This window comes from Canis lupus, chromosome 25 (assembly GCF_048164855.1).
Source record: "Canis lupus baileyi chromosome 25, mCanLup2.hap1, whole genome shotgun sequence".
Lineage (NCBI taxonomy): Eukaryota > Metazoa > Chordata > Mammalia > Carnivora > Canidae > Canis > Canis lupus.
This window is the reverse complement of record NC_132862.1, coordinates 21,301,927-21,323,805: the sequence shown is the minus strand read 5'-3', so window position 1 is coordinate 21,323,805 and position 21,879 is coordinate 21,301,927. Positions and strand designations below refer to the sequence as shown.

Sequence of the window (21,879 nt, the reverse complement as noted above, 5' to 3'; positions counted from 1 at the left end):
TACCAGTTTGATCCTTTTGCTAATTAGTCATGAATACTTCTGCGTGAAGAACTGCTTTCACGGTTACCTGATTTTCATGGCATGGGCCCTGGCAGTACTCCGTCAAGCTCTCCAGAGTCTGGTTGACCAGCACTACATTCTTCTCATTGATGTAGAGACCCAACAAACCCAGGCCACCCGTGGTACTTCCACAAATGCAGTCCAAAAACTGAAGGGTCTCACAGACGAGGTTATAATTTGTTTTGTTGTTTTGATTCCTCAAGAAGTTCTGAAGGCAAAAGAAAATATACCTGAGCAGTTAAAAGAAATCACTGGCTAATTGGTTTCAGCTCTGTCACTGTGTGTTTTTCTAACTCAAAAATATCCCCATGGCAATGTGGAATGGAATTACTCTTTATAAGAAAGCGTTCACATTTATTAAATTTCCCCTAGGTTTAAGAAAAAAGAGTCTTTTTTCCTCAAGAATCTAAATTTATCAGTATAGTTCATAACAAACATTTCTCAATGTCATTATCTTAAAACTATATGGAAAAAATTAGTAGGAAAAGGAAAAGGAAAAATGAAACTAGAAAGAAGTTCATCAGGACAGAGACGATCAAATTTTCAAGTAAATGATCCCTTATAAACAGTGCAGATTCAAACAGTAAATGATACAACTATATGGAGGGCAGCTTACAAGTACCTATTAAAATATTCAGTTAATCTACTGTTCCACTTCCTAAGTTATTGTATGTGTATATATATGATGCACACACACACATATACAGAAGACTACAAAAAGGTTCACTGCACACTGCTTATAATAGCAAACATTGGAAACCACACCATACCTATCATAATGTGACCGGTTTAACAAATAATAGTACATTCAAATGCTAGAATACTGCAAAGCTATACAAATAAAGTACTTCAATATGTACCAATAGAAACAAAATCTAGTATTAAGTAATTTAGTAACAAGATATATTCCTAAATTAAGATAACATATTTTATTGTAATATATGTATATGTAGTAAATATATCTATATATAGCAATATATCTTATCAATAAATTGCTATAAGATATATATTACTAAATGAGATATTACTAAATAAGTAATTTAGTAATTAATTGAGGAATAGTACATAATCTTGGTTTTTTACAAGAGTGTATGTGTACAGATCAATATGCTTCTATGTGCATAAAAATTCCTGTAAGGAAGTACAACTTGTTAACAGTAATTTCTTTGGAGGAATAAACCTAGTGAAAGGGTAAGTGTAGAGGGAAACCTTCATTTGTATTTATTACCTATTTTTATTAATTTAATTTATTATTTAATTTGCTTATTTGAATTTATTTCTACTATTTACTTTCTTTTAGTTTTTTTTAATTTTTTTTTCCAGTTTTGTATTGTGGCAAAATGCATATAAAATTTACCATCTTGAACCTCTTTAAGATTACAGTTCAGTGGCATTGAATATATTCAGAATGTTGAGCTACAATCACTATCATCCAATTCTAGAACTCTTTCCATTGTAAAACTAAAATTCTATACCTATTAACAACTCCTTATTCTCCCCTCCCCCTGGCAACCACTACTCTAATTTCTGTCTCTATCATTTTGACTACTCTAAATATGTCATATAAATAGAATCACACAGTATTTTTGTCTTTTTGTGACTAATTCATTTCACTTGGCATAATGTCTCAAGGATTATACATGTTGTAGCACATGTCATAATTTCTTTCCTTTGTGAGGCTGAATAATATTCCATTGTATGCAAATACCACATCTATCAATGGACACTGGGTTGCTTCTACATATTAGCTATTGTGAACAATTCTACCTTCTATTAAAACTATTTTAAAGATTTTATTTATTTATTTGAGAGAGGGAGAGCATGCAAGTGTGGGGGGGCAGAGGGAGCAGAGGTGGAGGGAAAAGAGGAAAAAGGATCTCAAGTAGACTCCCCCATGAGTACAGAGCTGGATGTGGGGCTCAATCTCATGACTCTGAGATCACCACCCAAGCCCCAACCAAGAGCTAGCCACTTAACTAAGCCACTCAAGTGCCCCCAAACTATTTTATTAAGTAGCATTTTGCAGATTGTTTGATCCCACACTCTTAATAAGAAAAATATTTGATCAGATACCATCTATCTCCTACATGGACAGACCAAATGGATCAGGATAAGCCTGTAGACACACCTCCAGTATCCTCTCTCTGGAAGTAATACTTTGCCTTCCACAGCTCTGTAGCAGCCCTCTCCACATTGGTGAGGTGGTCCACAAGATTCACAGATTCTACTCTTCATTAATTCCTGAGCTTCTCATCTCCTTCGAGGATAATTCAGTTTGTATTAATCTACCATCTCTTACCAATTCAGAACACCTGCACTCTAGGCTCTTGCTAAAGAACACAACTTTAAACTCTGCTCTCCCTAATCCTGGATATGTGTTCTTAAATTTTTTTTTTTTATGATAGTCAAACAAAGAGAGAGAGAGGCAGAGACACAGGCAGAGGGAGAAGCAGGCTCCATGCACCGGGAGCCCGACATAGGACTCGATCCTGGGTCTCCAGGATCGTGCCCTGGGCCAAAGGCAGGCGCCAAACTACTGCACCACCCAGGGATCCCTGGATATGTGTTCTTAGAGACTATTTCACCTTTCACATAGTTATCCCATGGTGACATCAGCAGTGCACAAATGATGCAAAAAACAAAGGGCCAAAATTTCTAGGCACCTCTAAGTGCATCAATTTGACAAAAAAAAAATGTACCAAAGAAGATGTAAGACTGGGGCTATATTCATCTACAAAGGTATCGACCTTTACTGTCCTAAAAATTCCTCTTCTATACTAACTGTTTCTAATGGAAAAGTATAAATATAGTCTGTATCCTCACTCAAGAAACATGAAGTGAGTTGGAAATGATGAAAGCCAGTGTCTATAAAACCGTGAAAGGTAGTAGGGCACCTGGGTGGCTCAGCTGATTAAGCATCTGACTCTTGGTTTCAGCTCAGGTCATGATTTCAGGGTCTCGAGATCGAGTCCTGAGTCAGGCTCCATGCTTAGCAGAGTCTGCTTGAGATCCTCTTTCCCTTTGCCCTTCCCACTCCTCTCTAAAATAAATAAATAAAGCATTAAAAATAAAAGCTATGAAAGGTGTAGATGAGGCAAATCTGACCTTACTCAACAAATACTAGAATGCTAGGATTTGATGATGCTGATGGAGGCTAAAAAGATGTGAGTTGAGGATGCAATGGAGGATACTGTACAAGCCTGATTTTTTTCATGCATAAAAGAATGTTCCCCTCATTTTTCTTTATTTAGATGCAAAAGTTTCTTCCCAACTCAAAGAGCACTATTGGTTTTACTGATTATTTCTCCAAAACTATACGTTAGTTTTATTTGAATTTAGTTACCTACAATCACAGGCTGTCTTCTCAGCTTTTACACAAAGTAGAACAAATACCTGCAGTTCTCGGTTGTGATTCTCACACAGCAACTGAAGAAACCTCAGTATGGGCTGCATGATGGCAATTGCAGGGCTCATCGTTACTTCCTCTGCAGACTTTTCCTCGGCGTGTCCCGCTTCCGATCCTGCACACATAATGTCTATTTCTGGATCCATTTCCCTTCGGTATGCACAGTATGCTTTGGATGTTGCGGAAGAAGCTTCTGTTAATTGCCCTTTCATTCCCTCTTTCAAAAGTAATGATGAGTCTCTTACTGAAATAAAACAGTACTCTCATATTTCTGATTTAACTTCCTTTTGCTAATTAAAAAACAATACAACCAGTTACCCAAATTCTCTAATAATTGAATTGAAAATTATTTGACAAGAGGTACATCAATTCCCCCAAAATAATCTGAAGTAGCAACTAAAATGTTAAATTTGCACGGGACATTAAGAAAAAGATCTTAATGCTTCACTAATTTCAGAAGGGCTTGTGTGTTTCTGATAAATATAAAATATGAGAATTCTTGAATACAGGAAGGTAGAAAAAGTATGGCAAACTTCAAAATGTTAATGTTTATATGATTTGTATTTACTTCACAGAGACTCTGTTATTCCAAATACCAAGAATCTTTCATTAGATTATGGTGCTATAATTCTTATTCTTAAAGTTTGGACTTGACGAACACTCCAAAGGTTTGGGCAATTGGCTCTTTACCATGCATTCCACAATGATGCCAAGTATTTTCACATCACTAGTTGCTTTGCGCTGATGATGCCTAGTTTGAGTTTGGTTCTGCACAGCTGTTTCAAGGTAAGCCCCGTGGCCATAATAATTTAAGAATGGAGCACCATACACAGAACCACAGTTGGGATAATGACACTAAGGTAAGGGAGATGACAAAGATCAGTGAGACTTAAAAGTTGTGACCTTCTTTTCTCTCTATTCCCCCCAAGTACTCAAATATTTCGTTACCTCTCATTCGTGGACCAGCTGTCATCAATTCATTGTCATCATCCCTTTTTTTGTTACCTAAGTCTATGGTATTAACTGTTACTGTTGATCTTATCTCTTTCTGTGCAGCCTTCATTCGGTCATAGAGAACTTTGAAGAATTTTTCTGATTTTTTTTGTTCATGCAACTGCTGGTAGAAGGAATACTGCAAGAAACCATATTTTAAGATATTAATACCCAAGCGGAGAAAAATAGTGCTGCTATGCTTGAAATAAACATAAACATCATGGATAAAAGCAAAGATTTAATGTGCTGCCATTATTATTTCATAAATTAGCAGCTTTTACCAGTCTCCTGTACTAGTTAGCATATACTAATAATAGCTTGTATTTGCTTAGCACTTTCCACTAAAATCCAATATATTGTCCTGTTATTGAATTCATCCTTACTCATTATTTTACTTTAAAAATTTATAAGGGCACTGTAAGAAGTCATATGCAAAGAGTTACTTTTTTGGATTTATTTTTAAAGATTTTATTCATTTATTTGAGAGAGAGAAAGACAGAGATAGTGAGAGAGACCATGGGAATGGAGGGGAGAGAGAAGCAGGCTCCCTGCTCAGCAGGGCTCCATCCCAGGATGCTGGGATCATGACTTGAGCTGAAGGCAGACACTTAACCAACGTAGCCACCCAGGCACCCCTTGATTTTTTATATTACTATAAACTCATGTTTTGACTCAACATATATTTATTGAGTACCTACTATGTGCCAGCCCCTTGCTACTACTATGGATAGAACAAAAAGGGAAAGCCACCACAATCCCTGCCCTCATGAGTTTGTCACCTAGAGTGGAAAACAGCCACTAACCCAATGATCATCCTGTGTAAATGTGAGTTTACACAGTTACAAAGAGTTATTTTTCTCTTTATCTAAATTATAGTACATTTAATTTAGAATGTGTTACCATGGCAGCCTCACTCACAGGAACCCACTGATAGATAGGCACTAAGTTTTTTTGGTACTTCATTAGCTACATTGCTTTGCATGGGGTCTAAGACAAGCCTGCCATAAAATGTATAAAACGGATTCTGCTTCAAGAGTGAATAATGATGTAGAAAAGATCCAACACCAAAAAGATAATGAAATATATCTTAGTGAAAGGTAAAAATACTGAACCTTGAGAATATCTGCCTAATCACTGTCTGCTTAATGCCTTATAGAAGTATCCAGAAGAGGTGGGAGATGATGGGAAAGGTGATATACTCCGGAGAAGACAGAATTTGTACTGAGTGGGGAAATTACATGTTATTAATATGAAAATCTGGGATAGACACAATATATACAACAGAAATAAAGTAAAAAAATTAATAAAGATAATTCTAGTAACTGTACTGATTAAAAGACAGTTATATAACCCTGATGAGAGACACTGTGAAGAAAACTTATGAAAAATAATGACTCCCAAATCAAGTACAATGAACCATAAGCCAATAAATGTAAACTGCCAGTTTTGGTGAGGCTGGCTCCTGTACATAGGCTTTCCTATAAGAATGCCGGGAACCATGACCCATAAGGTCCTGGGATTTGCAGGTAAGATTCTGATGGCATCAGGTCTTGAAATGCATGCCTGTCCTGCAATTTTCAATACAGGCAATGTATGAGTACAGAGCAATTTATGAAGCCTTAGGAGTTGGCTTTGTCCCTACAAGGGGAAGCTCTAAGCGAAGGCTAGCAACCCCTCAAGAAAGCAGGGCAAAAAGCCACAGTAACTATAGCAACTACAGTGAAACAGTGAAGCTGGTTCTGTTAATTCAAAGGATAAATGCAGCGTTTACAGACCTCTCTGGTCCCACAAATTAAGCTGATGCTTAAACCCTAATATTTTCAATATAATCGGGTTAGAAGGTAAAAGGAGGTGCCAATATATTAATGAGGAGGTTAAAGGAACTTTGTGGCTCTATGAAAACAAAGTTTTGTAATTTATTTAGTTCCTTGAAATACATTATCTCAGTGATACTTTCAGTACAACTGTGTGATAAGTAATAAGTATTCTTGTTTCCATTGTACAAATCAGTAAGATAAAGTTTAGTAAAGGTAAATGACCTGCCCAATATTACATAACTAGTAAGTTGTAAAAGCTAGGATTTAAATCTAGATTCTTTGACTCTAAATCACTAAATTTATTAAAGTCAGCTCTGAAGTTCAAAATAACAGGTTATTTACAGAGACTCCACCTTTTTAAAACCAGGACAGTGTGACTTTAATAAAGATAAAAAGCATGTTTTATATATATATGTACATAATCTCAACAGGAAGCATAGGATTTCTCTTGTGAAAGGTATGGTTTTTGATTAGGAAACTGCTTCCATAAGCTTCAGAGTATAAGGGGAAACCCTAAGGTTTTTTTTTCAGGAACCAAGGGTGATGGATCAACAGATCTGTTGACAGAGGAAGGACTTTCCCCCAAGAAGGATGGGGGAGCCTAGAAGAGGAAAGGCAGAGAAGGACAAGGAAGCGAGGAAGTGAAGAGATGGGGTAAGCCTAGGGCAATGATGCAGGGTGAATCAGCCAGCAAAATTTCCCAGGGGTCAGGAAGTAGGAGGTTATTTCAGAAAGGAGATGTTTAGAGTGGTGAAGAGCATGGATGATGGAGCCAGACTGCATGGGTTTGACTCCTGACTCTATCTGTAACTAGCCATGTGAGCTCAGTAGGGAGCTAAGACTGTCTACCTCAGATTCTTTCTTGGCAAGATGAGATAACATATGTTATCTCATCAGCTGTTGTGAGAACTAACCAAGTTAGTACACAGAAAGCACTAAGAACAGTGCCTGGTATTGCTTACTTTCATTGGTGTTATTATTAGTTCTCAGTTTGAAATTATAACAGAAGTACCTCCCCTCCGCTCCCCTTCAACCAAACTTTAATCATGTATGTGAAACATAGAAATTGGCTTCTGTAGCTAGAAGGACATAAAGAAGGGAATCAGATTCCTACAAAAGTAGGGCTGCCAAGCATTAGTGCCTAAGGGCACTGTGATGTTGTGAAACCCCCTGGGGACTGGCAGGGGTCTCAGGGAGGAGTGGGTTTTAGACTCTGATAAAGGGCAAGGAGTAGGATTCAAGCTGACCTCAGTGAGACCTTTTAGAGACCAGAGAACACAGCTGCTATTTGGGGTATACAGTGATCTAGAAAAGTGACCACCCTAAATAGAGGATGGCTGGTAAATGACATTATCATAACCCATCTTTTAAAAAAGGCCTTCATATACAGAAATAATTTAATGCTATTTCATCAACATATCTTTGCTGAATGGTGATAAAGCACTGTAGATAGCAGAAATAGGACATGATCTACTTTGAGAAAGATGACATTTAATTGGAGAGGCAAGATGGCGTTCAAATAACAATGTAACAAAGTAGCATAGGCAAAGTGCCAAATGGATAGTAAGGAAATATGTGTTATGGGAGCTCAGAAAAAGGAGTGGTGGTCAAGGCCTGAGCCAGATGGGGAAGACTTGGGGAAGGGAGTAGAATGTGATTCAAACCATTCATTCATACAGCCGTCACTCCTGAACATTTCTTGGGCCAGATATGGTGTCAGACACAAAGGATACAAAGGTGACTGGTGTGTGGTCTCAATTTTTAAGGATGCATACATAATTTGCTAGACAGAGCCTGACGCACATGTGAAAAGGCAGAAATGCCACTGAAGACATCTGTAGAATACAGCAAGTGCAGACAGTAACTAGTGGACAATTTTGCCTAGTGGGACACGGGATTGGAAGAGGCTTCTAAGAGAGGTTCGTAGGTTGGGTCTTCCTAGAGGACAAAGCAACATGAGAAATGACTTGACACCTATGAGAAAGAAGAGCTTAGTATAGTTGGAGCACAGGAGAGAGGATGGAGGAGGAAGGAGGTAGAATAAGAAAGGAAAATGTGAAGAGATTAAATCATGAAGGATCTTATGGACTGTGTTCGGGAGTTTGCCTTTATAGGACAAGAGATTGCCTTAAAACAGGAGAATAACATGTTTTTTGGAAAGATATCTTTGGAGGCAAAGTGGATAACTATCTGGAGAAGCACAAAACTGGGATCTGGAATACTTACTTCCTGGAAGACATGGTGGCCCAGGAAAAGATAAGAAGGATAGATCATGAGGGCTGGCAATGCAGAGATTGAAAGCCGAGTGTGGATATGAGAGATGTTAATGGAGCAGAATCACCAGAGGTTGGCCTTCCATGAGATGCTCAGGAAGGGAGTGAGGGTGAGTTAGCTGAGGTCAAGGTGGGCTTTCAGCCTCCGGCTAGACATATGGGTAGATGGATTGCCAATCACTGAGGGAGGCAAAGTAAAAGGAGAGGTGGGTAGATGGAGAACAGCAGTGGATTCAGTGTGAGGCACGTGGAGTTTGAGGTACTAGTGGCACATCCCACGAAACACATCTGGAACACTAGTGGCACACCTGGAAAATCGCTGGAGGTAGAGTCTAGAGGTGTACTAAGTGAGTAGAGAATCATCTGTATGGATTGGAAGTTAAAGATGTAGGAATGAATGAGGTCAGGATGAAGGAACAAGCAAAAAACACCAGAGGCGAGCCCAAAGAAACTTGAGAGAGGTCAGGATTCAGGGGTTAAGTCGATCAAGAGGAGCTGTCAAAGAAGCCTAAGAAGGGATGGCAGGAGGTAAAATGATAAGAGAGGGGTGTTCCAGGACCTAAGGTGAAAAGGTTTCAAAAACGAAAAAGTCACCGGTGACAACTGCCACAGAAACATCATGTGAAAAAGGACTGAAAAATATCTGGGTTCTGAGGGGGTGCAGGGATCTCGTCAGGAAATTAAAAGTGGAATAGGCAGTTTCTGGGAGAGGCTGGCTCATTCTGCAAAAATACGAGGACTTCAATAAACGTAAATATGTAGGTAGGGTAAAAGATCTCATCTGGTGACCCTACATGGTCCACTAATAGGAATCTAGAAGGTACTTTAATTGTAAGGATTGCTTCTATCTAGAGATTTTTTTTAAAAAAATCCTTCACTACTGTCTGAATAATCTACACCTCACATTATGTAGTTGCCTAGACAATTTCTTTAGAAAGTCCCAACTGAATATCTGGTTGTAGAAGACAAGACCCTTTCCAAGAAAACCCACACAAATCCCTCCACCACCCACTCTCCCAGCTTCCCTCAGAGGAATTTGTGCTGCAGCTTCAATGCTATGAGAATTTTCAAGATGTTTTTCAACTAAGAAGTATCCGTGTTTGGGAGTTGTTTTTTGGTCATTGTGACATTGGCTGTTTATGAGGCCTTTCTTCGTAAAGTCACCTGCTATTGGATATAGTGAAATTTCTGTTGTTCATTGCATTTGGTGGATTAATAAAGTAACTACTCTAGTTTTCAATTAGATGGGGCTTCTACTTGCCATGAATAGGAAACGTAGATTCTGAAATTTCACATTAGCTGTAAGCATAGTTTACTTCTCCAACCAAGACAAATCCAGAAAGAACAGTTTAGTTAGTGAGCAGCAGGACAAGGAGCAAGATGCCAGTTCTCTGGGAACACTCCCCAGCTCTGCTCTCAGGCTCACCCAGTGTGTTCTGCCTTTGGGAATGGTGCAGCCCAGGGACACTTGGCTGGAATTTCAAAGTAAAATGTGTGCCTTCTGGAAATGGTGATATGATGATCAATGCGTGCAGGTAAGTATACTGCTACCTGTAGTGGAGCACTGAATAGGTGAATGACGGCTTTCAAATCACTCCTCCCGACCTAAATGAATAAATGAAATGGTTCTTCTCTCCCCAGAGCAGTGACAATTCACTTACTCAGAGGCATCAGGGTAATAAGAACTGGGAGATTTGGGACATCAAATAAAGGTGCAGTTCTAAACTCTTAAAGAAGTAAATGGAAGGGGATGTGCTGGAAGGTGTGGTCAATAGTACTACATCCTGTTATAATGGCAAATATGGTGTGAGGACTTTATTTATTTTTACATTTAATTCTTAGATAAGCCAAAATGTTTTTATATGCTGACAGCAGGCCTAAAAGTAGGCCTTAAACAAATGAGAATTCCTGGTATAATGTTAGAAAGGAAACTTCTGAGGAGTTTCTGCTTCTAAGGAATGTTCTGCTTCACTGAATAATTTGTGAAGGTCTGTAGTTTCTACAGTAAATCAAATAAATTTATAAGGAAAATGTGATACAAGGTGGTTGGGTTTGGTTTTTTGTTTGTTTTTTAGGTAGTCATGAGAAGCTAAAAGAAAAAGACATTACTTTCTTTGGTTTCTATGACAAGTAAATAAGAAATACAAATAACCAACATAATACTCATTATTATAAACAAGTACCTGAGTCTGTGTATTTCCTCCTTCAAGCAAGGCAATGCCAAGCAAAATGCCTTCTGAAAAAATTCTGTCATTTTTGGTGTTCACTATAACATCGATGACAAGTTCAGATGCACCTTCTTTATCCAGTAGACACTGAATATCTGACATTGATATGCCCATCTTATCTGAATCTTGTCCAGAAAAGCTCCCTGTGATTAGGAAAACAAAATAAGTAAACCTTATTTACAGACATTATTAGCACTAAAGGTTTTTCAATTCTTAGACCTTAAGAATATTATTTATCATTGGAATTTTTTCCCTTCAGCATTAAATATACTAGAAGCTAGGGTTTAAAAAAACGTCCAAAGTTTGTAAAAAACATAGCTTTATTAAATGTATGACACCTGTAATTAAGTGATTTTTTTCTTAGTAATAAATACTTTAGGGACACCTGGGTGGCTCAGTCGGTTGGGTGTCTGCCTTCAGCTCAGGTCATGATCTCAGGATCCTGGGATCGAGTCCTACACGAGGCTCCCTGCTCTTCAGGGAATCTGCTTCTCCCTCTCCCTCTGCCCTCCCAACTTGTGTGCTCTCTCTCTCTCTCTCTCTCTCTCTGTAAAGAATAAATTCTTAAAAATAAATAAATAAATGCTTTAGAAAAATAACATTAGCTTTATTTTTGTCCTTAATTTACATATTAAGAAATTATGACATAGTTTACTATTTTCCAGAGTCAAAGAGCAAAATTAGGTGTTCAAATCAGTTGTTTTGTGAATGCAAAATTTTGTACAATGGTTTCTAACAGTGCTTTTTGAGTGAATTTTTTACAATTATTCTATTTTAAGTAAAATGGTAGCATAACACCAGCATGGAGACATGTGACCAGAATCCTAGATTGATGAGAAAATGAGAAAGCTTACCTCCCCCTTGTGCAGATTTGCAGTAGGTTCCAGAGAGGTGTCCATTCATACCAACTCCATAGTCTCCTTTAAAGTAGCGATTCAGGAGTATTTTTCTTAAAGTGTTACCCTAATACAAAGGATAAGAAAAGATGTTTCTTATTGTTCTTTTTTCTAATGAAAAGGGCAACTATCAGTCCATTAAAATGCCACTTAAAATGCATTTTATCAATGATGGTGAAACATTAATAAATTAATAAAAATTAATTTTATACAGCATAATATTTTCTGAGACAAAAATTTGTAAATGTTTCTGGAGAAAATAATGATGATTTTGCTTCTCCCAGAAACAAAGAATAAAGTATAGTATTTTGAACAAAATGTACTGGAGAAAGTCACAATAGATTGTACTAGGAAAACTTACGTACTCTAAATTTAAGATTGCCTCAAAAGCTGAGGGTCTTAGTGTTGTTAAGAATATTAGTGATGCCCAGGGAAATACAGATCAAAACTACAATGAGAGATCACCTCACACCAGTCAGAATGGCTAAAATTAACAAGTCAGGAAATAACAAATGTTGGCAAGGGTGCGGAGAAAGGGGAACCCTCTTGCACTGTTGGTGGGAAGGCAGCCACTCTGGAGGACAGTATGGAGGTTCCTCAAAAAGTTAAAAATAGAGCTAACCTACAGCCCAGCCATTGTACTACCAGGTATTTACTCAAAAGATAAAAACATAGTGATCTGAAGGGTCACCTGCACCCCAAGGTTTACAGCAGCAATGTCACAATAACCAAACAATGGAAAGAGACCAGATGTCCATCGACAGATGAATAGATAAAGATGTGGTATATATCTACAATGGAATATTACTCAGCCATCACAAAAATGAAATCTTATTTGAAATGATGTGGATGGAATTAGAGGGTATTATGCTAAGCGAAATAAGTCAATCAGAGAAAGACAATTATCATTTGATCTCACTCATATGTGGAACTTAAGAAACAAAACAGAGGATCAAGGGGGAAGGGAGGGAAAAATAAGATGAAAACCAGAGAGGGAGACAAAGCAGAGAGGGAAACAAACCATAAGAGACTCTTAACGGTAGGAAACAAACTGAGGGTTGCTGGAGGGGAGATGGGTGGAGGGATGGGGTAACTGGGTGATGGACATTAAGGAGGGCCTGTGATGTGATGAGTATTGGGTGTTATATGCAACTAATGAAGCACTGAACTCTACCTCTGAAACTAATAATACACTGTATGTTAATTTTAAAACAGAATATCAGTGATGCCTAAAGAAAACATGGCTTAATAAACAGCCTAAGAATTAGAAACCAAAAGCCCTATTTAAAGAAGCTTAGTAAAGAGACCTAGGAAAGTGGAGGGTATACAGCAGGTGCTCCAAAACTTAAGCTTGATTAGACAGAGTGAATTATATTTAAATTCCAAGGGCTTATTCAGAAGATGATGTGCAAAAGACAGTGTATTCCTTTATAAAACAAGAATTCAAAAATTCCTTTCTTCAATCTTATACTGGTTACAAGACATTTTTAAAATGCTATATTTTGCAATATACTTTGCTTCATGTACATAAGAAGTACAGATAACTCCAAATCTTCCATTTTATTGGTTTGTATTATTTTAATACACAAGAGCAATTTGAAGATATTATTTAAAGAACACTTTTTAAAACTAAATTAACACATTTACTGAGGTGTTAGTCCCATCCTGAAGGTAAGGACCCTGGAGCCCAAGAGCTCACGTAACTGGACGTGGATGATGCAGCTAACAAGTGATAGAGCAAGACCCAAACTCAATGCCTGACTGCACCCCACAGGCCATTTTCCCACACTGTGCTCTACATCCCTCCCCAGGCACACCTCCTGGTGGCGACACTGTGACACATGGGCATCACTGCTCCTCTCTCTCACGCTCTGGTCATACTTCCCTCTCAAGCCCGGAGGCTTTATCCCGAGTTCTCTTTGTGCTGCTCTCCTCATCTTCCCTCCCCTGTCCCGTCAGCAATTTTATCTGATCCCTGGTTGCACAACCACTTCTGGTTTGACTGCCAAATGTCTTTCCTCCGGCTTGACCTGGCTCTCCTAAGGTTCTCATCCTGTTTCCACTTAGATCTCCTTATCTTCATCTGGAGGTTCTACTGGCACCTGAAACTCGACTTTTCACAATGGAATAGTCTCCTCTACTTTTTTCTCTTTTTCTTGAGGTATAATTAACAGAAAATATTATATCAGTTTCAGGTGTACAATATAGGTGATTCAACAATTTTATACATTACTCAGTGCTCATCGTGGTAAATGTACTCTTAATTCCCTTTTGCTGTTTCACTCATCTCCCCATCCACCTCCTCTCTGTCAAGCACAAGTTTATTCTCTGTATTTAAGAGTCTGTTTCTTTGTTTGTCTCTTTGTTCCTTAGTTTGCTCATTTGTTTTGTTTCTTAAATTCCAGATATGAGTGGAATCATATGGTATTTGGCTTTCTCTGACTTCTCTCATTTATCCTTATACCCTTTAGGCCCACCCATGTTGTTCAAATGGCATGATCTCATTCTATTTTATGGTTTAGCAAAATTTCATTGTATCTATATACCACCTCTTTTTTATCCATTCATCTGTCCACAGACACTCATGTTGCTTCCATATTTTGGTTATTGTAAATAATGCTGTGATAAACATGGGGTGTATGTATCTTTTGAATTAGTGTTTTTGTTTTTGTTACTGGACCATATGATAATTTTCCTTTGGTTTTTCGAGAACCCTCCATACTGTTTTCCACAGTGGCTACAACAATTTGCAATCCTACCAACAGTGCATAAGAGTTCTTTTTTCTCCACATCCTCACACTTGTTATTTCTTGTGCTTTTGATTTTAGCCGTCCTGACAAGTGTAAAGTGATATCTCATTGTGGTTTTAATTTGCATTTTCCTGATAAGTAGGGCAACCTACAGACTTAATGAAATTCCTATCAAAATACCAACAACATTTTTCACAGAACTAAAAAAATAATGCTAAACTTTGTATGGAACCACAAAAGACCCCCAATAGCCAAAGCAATCTTGAGAAAAGAGAACAAAGCTGGACGTATCACAATCCCAGATTTCAAGTTATACTACAAAGCTGTAGTCATAAAAACAGTATGGTATTGGCACAAAAACAGATACATAAATCAATAGAACAAGATAGAGTCCAGAAATGAAATCATGCGTATATGGTCAATTAATCTATGACAAAGGAGGGAGGAATATGCAATGGGGAAAAGACAGCCTCTTCAACAAACAGTACTGGGAAAAACTGAACAGCTACATGCAAAAGAATGAAACTGAACCATTTCTTACAGTATACACAAAAATAAAGTCAAAATGGGTTAAAGATTTAAATGTGAGACCTGAAACCATAATACTTCTAGAAAAAAAAAAAAAAACACAGGCAGGAATTTCTTTGACATTGGCCATGGAAACATTTTTCTAGAAACATCTCCCTAGGCAAGAGAAACAAAAGTGAAATCAACTATTGGGACTACTCCAGAAGAACAGGCTCTTGCATAGCAAAGAAAATCATCAACAAAACAAAATGGCAAACCACTAATTGGGAGAGGATATTTGCAAATGATATATTCAATAAAAGATTAATATCCAAACTATATAAAGAACTTCTACAACTCAACACCAAAACAAACAAACAAACAAAGCCATTAAAAACGGCAGAGGACCTAAACAGACATTTTTCCAAAGAAGACATCCAGATAGCCAACAGACCCATGAAAAGATGCTCAACATCACTAATAGTCCTTCCTTCTTAAACTCGTTTCCCGTTTCATTTTCAATTTATTTTAAGAAGATCAGAACCATTTTGATCATTTAAGGCCCCAGACTTAAGGGCTCATCTACTATCCACTCAACCTGACAATGATTTGTGACATCCTACCTATTCTCTTTCAGTCGTAGCTTCCAATAGTGCCTTCACACATACTATTTTAATCAAATAGAACTATGTGATGACTTCTCAAACCACAGTTTCCTGTCTTTCTGCTTTGCTCACATATCTTCTCATCTGCCTGAAAATTTTTCCTTCTGTCTTACTTATGGACATGTCCTATATCCCCTCTTCATTCTACAAATATTCATTAGGTATCTACTGTGTCTTAGACACTATGCTAAGTGAATAAGATATAACCCATTCTCAAAGTGTTAACAATAAGGTCAGTTCCATAATAGGCACAGTTATTAGGCCCTGCGAAGCACATAAAAGAAAATAATCGACTTTGAAGAGCACTTACATGCATATTTCCCCTAACCATATGATCATCAGAGCAAAGCTGTCTTGTGCACAGTACACAACAAATATATCCTAAATGTCACAGTGCCAGGAATTTTATAGACACTCAATCAACGTGTCTGGTGTTCTTTATACTTATAGGACTTTTACTTACTGATAATTAAGTTTTTATAACACAGACATTTACCATTGCTCCCTATTTCATGTTTTCTTCCTTCAAGACTTTTTCATATAGTGCTGTAGTGAGTAAAGGTGATGAGCAGTCTTGGAAGAAATAGGGAATCTAGAGAATACCTAAAGAATGAAAAAAAAACAGTCCATCTTCTTTTTAAGAGGAAGCCTTTTGAGTTGAATTAATTTCATCAGGCCAAAAAAATGATCCTTCCAAAAGGGGAGGAAAAACAAAATAGAACATTTCTTTGGAGTCAAATGGGCTTTTGCTGTGTATCTTATTATAGCAGAAGGAGATCCATAAACTACATAGTTGAAGTCTAACATTGGGGGAAAAATGTGAGAACATTTTCCCTTAAGTACTCAATTTCTATAAAGGGTAGCTCAGTTTGTTCCATTAATCATGCTTCTCACCTCTACAGACCAATGTACTGTAAGATACAGACAGTTAGCCCAGCTACAATAAATAAAGCTGAAAAACATGAAAATCCAGGTCTGTTTTTCTTAAAATTGCACAAGTTCGTGTCACTGTCTGGAAGAGAACCTGCTGTGAACAGAGCCGGTTCCTTGTGACTAGCTCTCTTTTTATCCTATGTTTTAACCGCATTACTCCAAGGACCCAACCAAGAGATAAAAACAATGGTGTGTCCTTTTTAAAAAGTAGAAGTCAAGAGCTGCATTTTATCTTTTGTTTTTAAAAATGCCCTTTATATTGTTGGAAGAATAAAGCTGTTCAAAACCAACCATAGAGTAGAAGTGTGTCACATCAAGTTAAAATAAGCATCATATTTGCTATTACTTCTAAATTTTCTTTGGACAGATAAAATCTCAGGTGCTTATTGGATTCATAAACATCACAATCAAATGAGCAATTTGATTTTTTCAATTACTTTTCTTATCCAACTCCAGCCTTGCCAGAACCATATATTTTCTTGCTTCATAATATTCAGAATGCCACAGAAAGAGGAAAGGGCTTCTTTTCTCCCTGTTTTTTTTTTTTTAAGATTTTATTTATTCATTCATGAGAGACACAGAGAGAAAGAGAGAGGGAGAGACATGGGCAGAGGGAGAAGCAGGTTCCCTGCAAAGAGACCAATGTGGGACTCGATTCCAGATCCTTGGATCACACCACGGGCCAAAGGCAGATGCTCAACCACTGAGTCACCCAGGTGTCCCATTCTATCCCTGTTCTTAACTCTGCAGCCACACTGCTGGGGTTCCAGTCCCCTTTATGCCACATACTAACGAAGGATCTCAAGCAAGTTACTCAGTCCCACAACTGTGAAGCGGAACAGTCATAACACCTATCCTCCTCGGGTTTCTGGAATGATTAAATAGGTAAAAATGTATAAAGTACTTAGAACAGTTCCCAGCACATAGTAGGTGCCACATAAGTTGTGCAGTTGATGCTATTGTTACCAGTATTAATAGTATCTAGGTGGCACAATAGAATACAATTTACAATGTGCTTTTTTGTACATACTTTCTCACTTTATACCAACCATTCCCACCTAAATGCAAAAATTTGTATATACATACATTAAGAAAATGGCAAAAATAATAAATGATAAACTACCTGAAAATCCTAATTTGTCCACTGTTAATCAGTCCTTGGAATTATATCCCTGTACACCTCACTATATAAAATGGACCTTACAACTCCAACTAAAGTGGAAGAACTCTACTGTGGTTCAAATTCCATAGTTTCCAACAAAGGCAAACTTTGGCACTAAAAAAATGAACAAAGAATAGGTATAGATGAAACAGGATTCTATTCTATTCTATTCTATTCTATTCTATTCTATTCTATTCTATTCTATTTGTCTCAGTTATTCTCATTTATGATTGGAAAGCCTGAGATATTGCTACATGACGAGTTTAGCAGAACTGATTTCTTTAGTCAAATATCGAGGTGTAATCTGAGGGATTGAGGCAAGTGCTGCATTCTAACTTGTTTGGGGGCATCCTTAGTGGCCTCACTACCTGTGATGGGTTACAGTGGCAATGCAAGTCACTTCCACAAGTGCCTTTAACGCCAATAAATTAATTGTGGAATCACTGGCAGAAATTCTGGTGCCAGGGTTGTAAATAATCTCTCAGAGCTCTATTTGTCAAGGCAGAAATTTGGGAAAGAACTAAAAGTACATCAAGCCAGCTTGAAAAGAATTCTACAACATTGAGAAGTTTGACTTCTATCCTCACTCTTCAATTCCAAAATGAATTCCTGACTGGGCTTCCCATGGAAGGTGTCCTTGCTGGATTAGGCCAACTAGCAAGAAATGTCCTTTCCAGTCTTTTCAATATCAGAGTCAATTCCAGGCCACAAGACACAGCTTTTAGCCAATGTCTTCATATGAACACATCCCAGATGTGCTAAATGTAATGGAGCCAAGATAACTAACAACCACCTTCTGAAATTACAACAAAACATCTCCATAAAAAGACATCTTTTGTGGCCAGGGAAGTCATGCTGACAGTTTGTGAATATCTGGGAGGACCGTTTTTTGCCTGGCCACTTCCTGTTGCACCAACTCCAATGTATCAAAAATCAAGCTTAGAAATTATTGCTTTTCATGGATAGAAAGAATAACAAAAATGTATTAGTCTTAGAAAAGACTAAAGATTTTCTTAGATTTGTGAGAAAGCACAACTGTTTGCCTTAATAGGAGTTAATAGCATTAGGAGTGAAAAGTTCAAGGACGTGATGTTTGAAGTACTGATTCTACATTTGTTCCCTTTTCCTTGTAAAAATGACACAATTAAGTGATATTTTTTCCACTGTGGAAAATATAGTGAAGACACCATCAAACTATGACAACCACAACCAGAATCCTAGAAAACAAAGTCCTCAGTTGGAAATTCAAAAGGTAATGAAAACTGAAAACTAGAAATGCTTAATTTAGGATTTTCCCTCAAAAACTAACACTTAGCTACTAATCAGTTTGGACAAGATCTGTAAGAATGTTATCGTATGTACCGGTAGTCTCTACATAGTCTCATTTTAACATAAACTTGGTTTAGCCTAATTGGTGTTTCTCTAACCTTTTTGTTTAATGGTAGCATGTCTGCTTAGATATTTTTCCTCATTTGAATTCCCAGGGGTAGTAAAAAAGGTACATTTTTTATTTCAACTAAATTATTGCAACAGCTATATCCTAATTGGAATTACATTAGGTCCATCATTATAATCGACTACATCTTCAAGGAACTCCTGTGGGAAAATGTGGCCAATCTCCTATAATCTGTCTAATGGTTTGAATTTCTTAGTCACTAACTCCGAGGAGTGAAAGCCCGTTCCTTCCCCTGATGCTTTTTCCCGACTTTCATAAGATGAGAAACACAAACTTCAATAGGAATAGTTATTATATACATTCACAAGATGCTCTTCATCAATATAACAACACAATCATTATAATCTTGAAAAACATATGGATGTCTCAACAATTCTAGGAAAGGGGCTTATAAAAAAAAGACTGTGGAAAATGTTAAAACAAATGATTCATACACTACTGTGACAATCTACTTCTATTTTCCTTCCTTCCCTTTTTTGGTATTCATTGTAAAGACATATTACATTTCTAACATGTGTCAGGAACTAGGGATGGGGGCAAAAAACAATTCTGCAGCATATGCTATAAGAATTTCCAAATATGTAGAGTTGAGACATGGCACTAGTTTTCAAAAGAAGTAATCCCCACCAGACCATTCGACTCCATTTGTGAAATTTAAACATTGAAACAGTACATAATATTTAAACATTTGATCATGATGCTGGAGATAAACAGGACTTCAGCCATAACTCCAGGTTTATCAAATATCCTAGCCTCTAGACAAACAGGGTTGCTGAAAAGGCTATGGTGGAGGATGAGTCTACACCCCATAACTAGTGAGGAGTAAAAGAAATTTCTTGGGCACCTGGGTGGCTCCATGGTTGAGCATCTGCCTTCGGCTTGGGTCATGATCCTGGGGTCCTGGTATCAAGTCCCACACAGGGTTCCCCACAGCGAGCCTGCTTCTCCCTCTGCCTATCTCTGCCTTTCTCTCTGTATCTCTCATAAATAAATAAATAAAATCTTTTTAAAAATGGTTTATTTTCTTTGGGGTATAATAAAAGCCTCTCAGTATCTGATTTTCAAGAAGCATGTTGACACCTTAACAATTTAAATAGAGGGTCTGCTGAAATCCAGAGGTTGAGACTGTATACACACACACACAGAGACACGCGCGCACACGCACACACACCCTGCGTACTACAGAATGGATTCTTTTCTGCTTCTGATTGCTTAGTTTTCTAAGAAGTCTTTATCTGATCTGCAGAACATAAAGAGTTGAAAGAAGAGTAAATAAGCAAGAAATAAACAGACAATCTTTGGATACCATTTCCCTGTTGAAGCACAGCTACTAGACTCACACATCATAAATCACTACCTCATAAAATCATGATCAAATGGTAGTGCACACAACCACTAACATTAAGCCCATTATCCCTTGGTACATGGTGCAGAAAACTACTGAGTGCTATTTGTTACTGAAAACATGGAATCAATATGCTGCCAATGCAAGCATGTGTTCTCACACTAAAGGCCAGGGAAAATAGAATTTCAAGTGGTCATTTCAAAGCTTCTGCAAAGACTGTGTCCCTGAGGAATGGTATGGTAAGGTATAGAGTTCAAGAAGAGACTCAGCCTATGGGAGGTCTCAGAGAAAATGAGAGGATAAAGCAGGAGTGGGAGGAGACGGGAATAAACGAGAGAACCGACTTTGGTCTGAATAACAACATCAAGTACAGTGGGGAGGGTACATTCCCCTGGGTAATGGGAAAGTCCTATTTAGCTTGAAATCCTCACAAGCTGTGATTCCTGTTATATTTCCGCAACTATTGAGTCAAGATTGATATATAGGTACCACTTTGCAAGATGGTGTAACAAGAGGTAAGAAACAATACAAAAAGAGAGGCGAGACCAGCACTCTTCAGCCTTGTGTACACCTGCCTGTTCCTATGCATGTTCTCAGCACAGTCTGCCCATTCAAGCTGTGAACTACTGATCAGAACCAAGAGAGTGTTGGCCCACAGGGCAGTGAGAGGAACATGTGACTTTAAAGTTGTCAAGGGAACAACACTTCAGAGAACCCACCCCACCCTCACACACACACACAGGGTAAGAGAGGGGGTAGAGGGGAGACCTCACCCTTTTTCTCATATACTAGAAAGAAACTGTCTTTAAAAGGGAGGGAGAAGAACAGTCTGGGTGGCTCAGGGGTTTAGCGCCCTTCAGCCTAGGGCGTGATCCTGGAGACCCGGGGTTGAGTCCCACATTGGGCTCCCTGCATGGAGCCTGCTTCTCTCTCTGCCTGTGTCTCTACCTCTCTCTCTGTGTTTCTCATGAATAAATAAATAAAATCTTTTTTTAAAAAAGGGAGTAAACTAACACTTGTATTACTTATAATCAATGCAAATACACTGGCAAAAGAAGTGCGAAGCTACATTTTAAGAAATTCAGGATATATTTAGAAATTCCTTAGACCAAGAGAGAAATATGTCTGGAGTTGATGGAATGATGAGGACCTCTGCATAGCACAATTTCAAAGGAAGTTTTGAGAATTAAATGAGCTAATATCTACACCCAGTTTAATACCTAATTAATGTTATTTGTGAAACTCCAGGCATGAAAAGCCTGTGTACTTAGTAGAAAAGACAATGTCTCGGAGACCAGTGTAATTGGTTTGGATCCAGGTTCTGCCACTGGCCTTTGTGATCTTAAGAATTTTATTTAACTGTCCTGAGACTCAATTTCCCCATCTGT

General features: G+C 37.8%; 1 protein-coding gene across 4 annotated transcripts in view; it reads right to left on the bottom strand.

Moving 5' to 3' along the window:
• Window positions 1–21,879, bottom strand: part of ITPR2 (inositol 1,4,5-trisphosphate receptor type 2) — a 470,949-nt gene that overhangs the window by 149,239 nt on the left and 299,831 nt on the right. For all 4 annotated transcript variants that reach the window (XM_072798592.1, XM_072798594.1, XM_072798596.1 and 1 more), the window contains 5 exons: window positions 11,632–11,740; window positions 10,733–10,920; window positions 4,415–4,598; window positions 3,454–3,710; window positions 68–268 (listed from right to left, as the gene is read on the bottom strand). In XM_072798592.1, coding sequence (XP_072654693.1) covers window positions 68–268; window positions 3,454–3,710; window positions 4,415–4,598; window positions 10,733–10,920; window positions 11,632–11,740 — 939 coding nt within the window. The remainder of the gene's footprint in view (window positions 1–67; window positions 269–3,453; window positions 3,711–4,414; window positions 4,599–10,732; window positions 10,921–11,631; window positions 11,741–21,879) is intronic.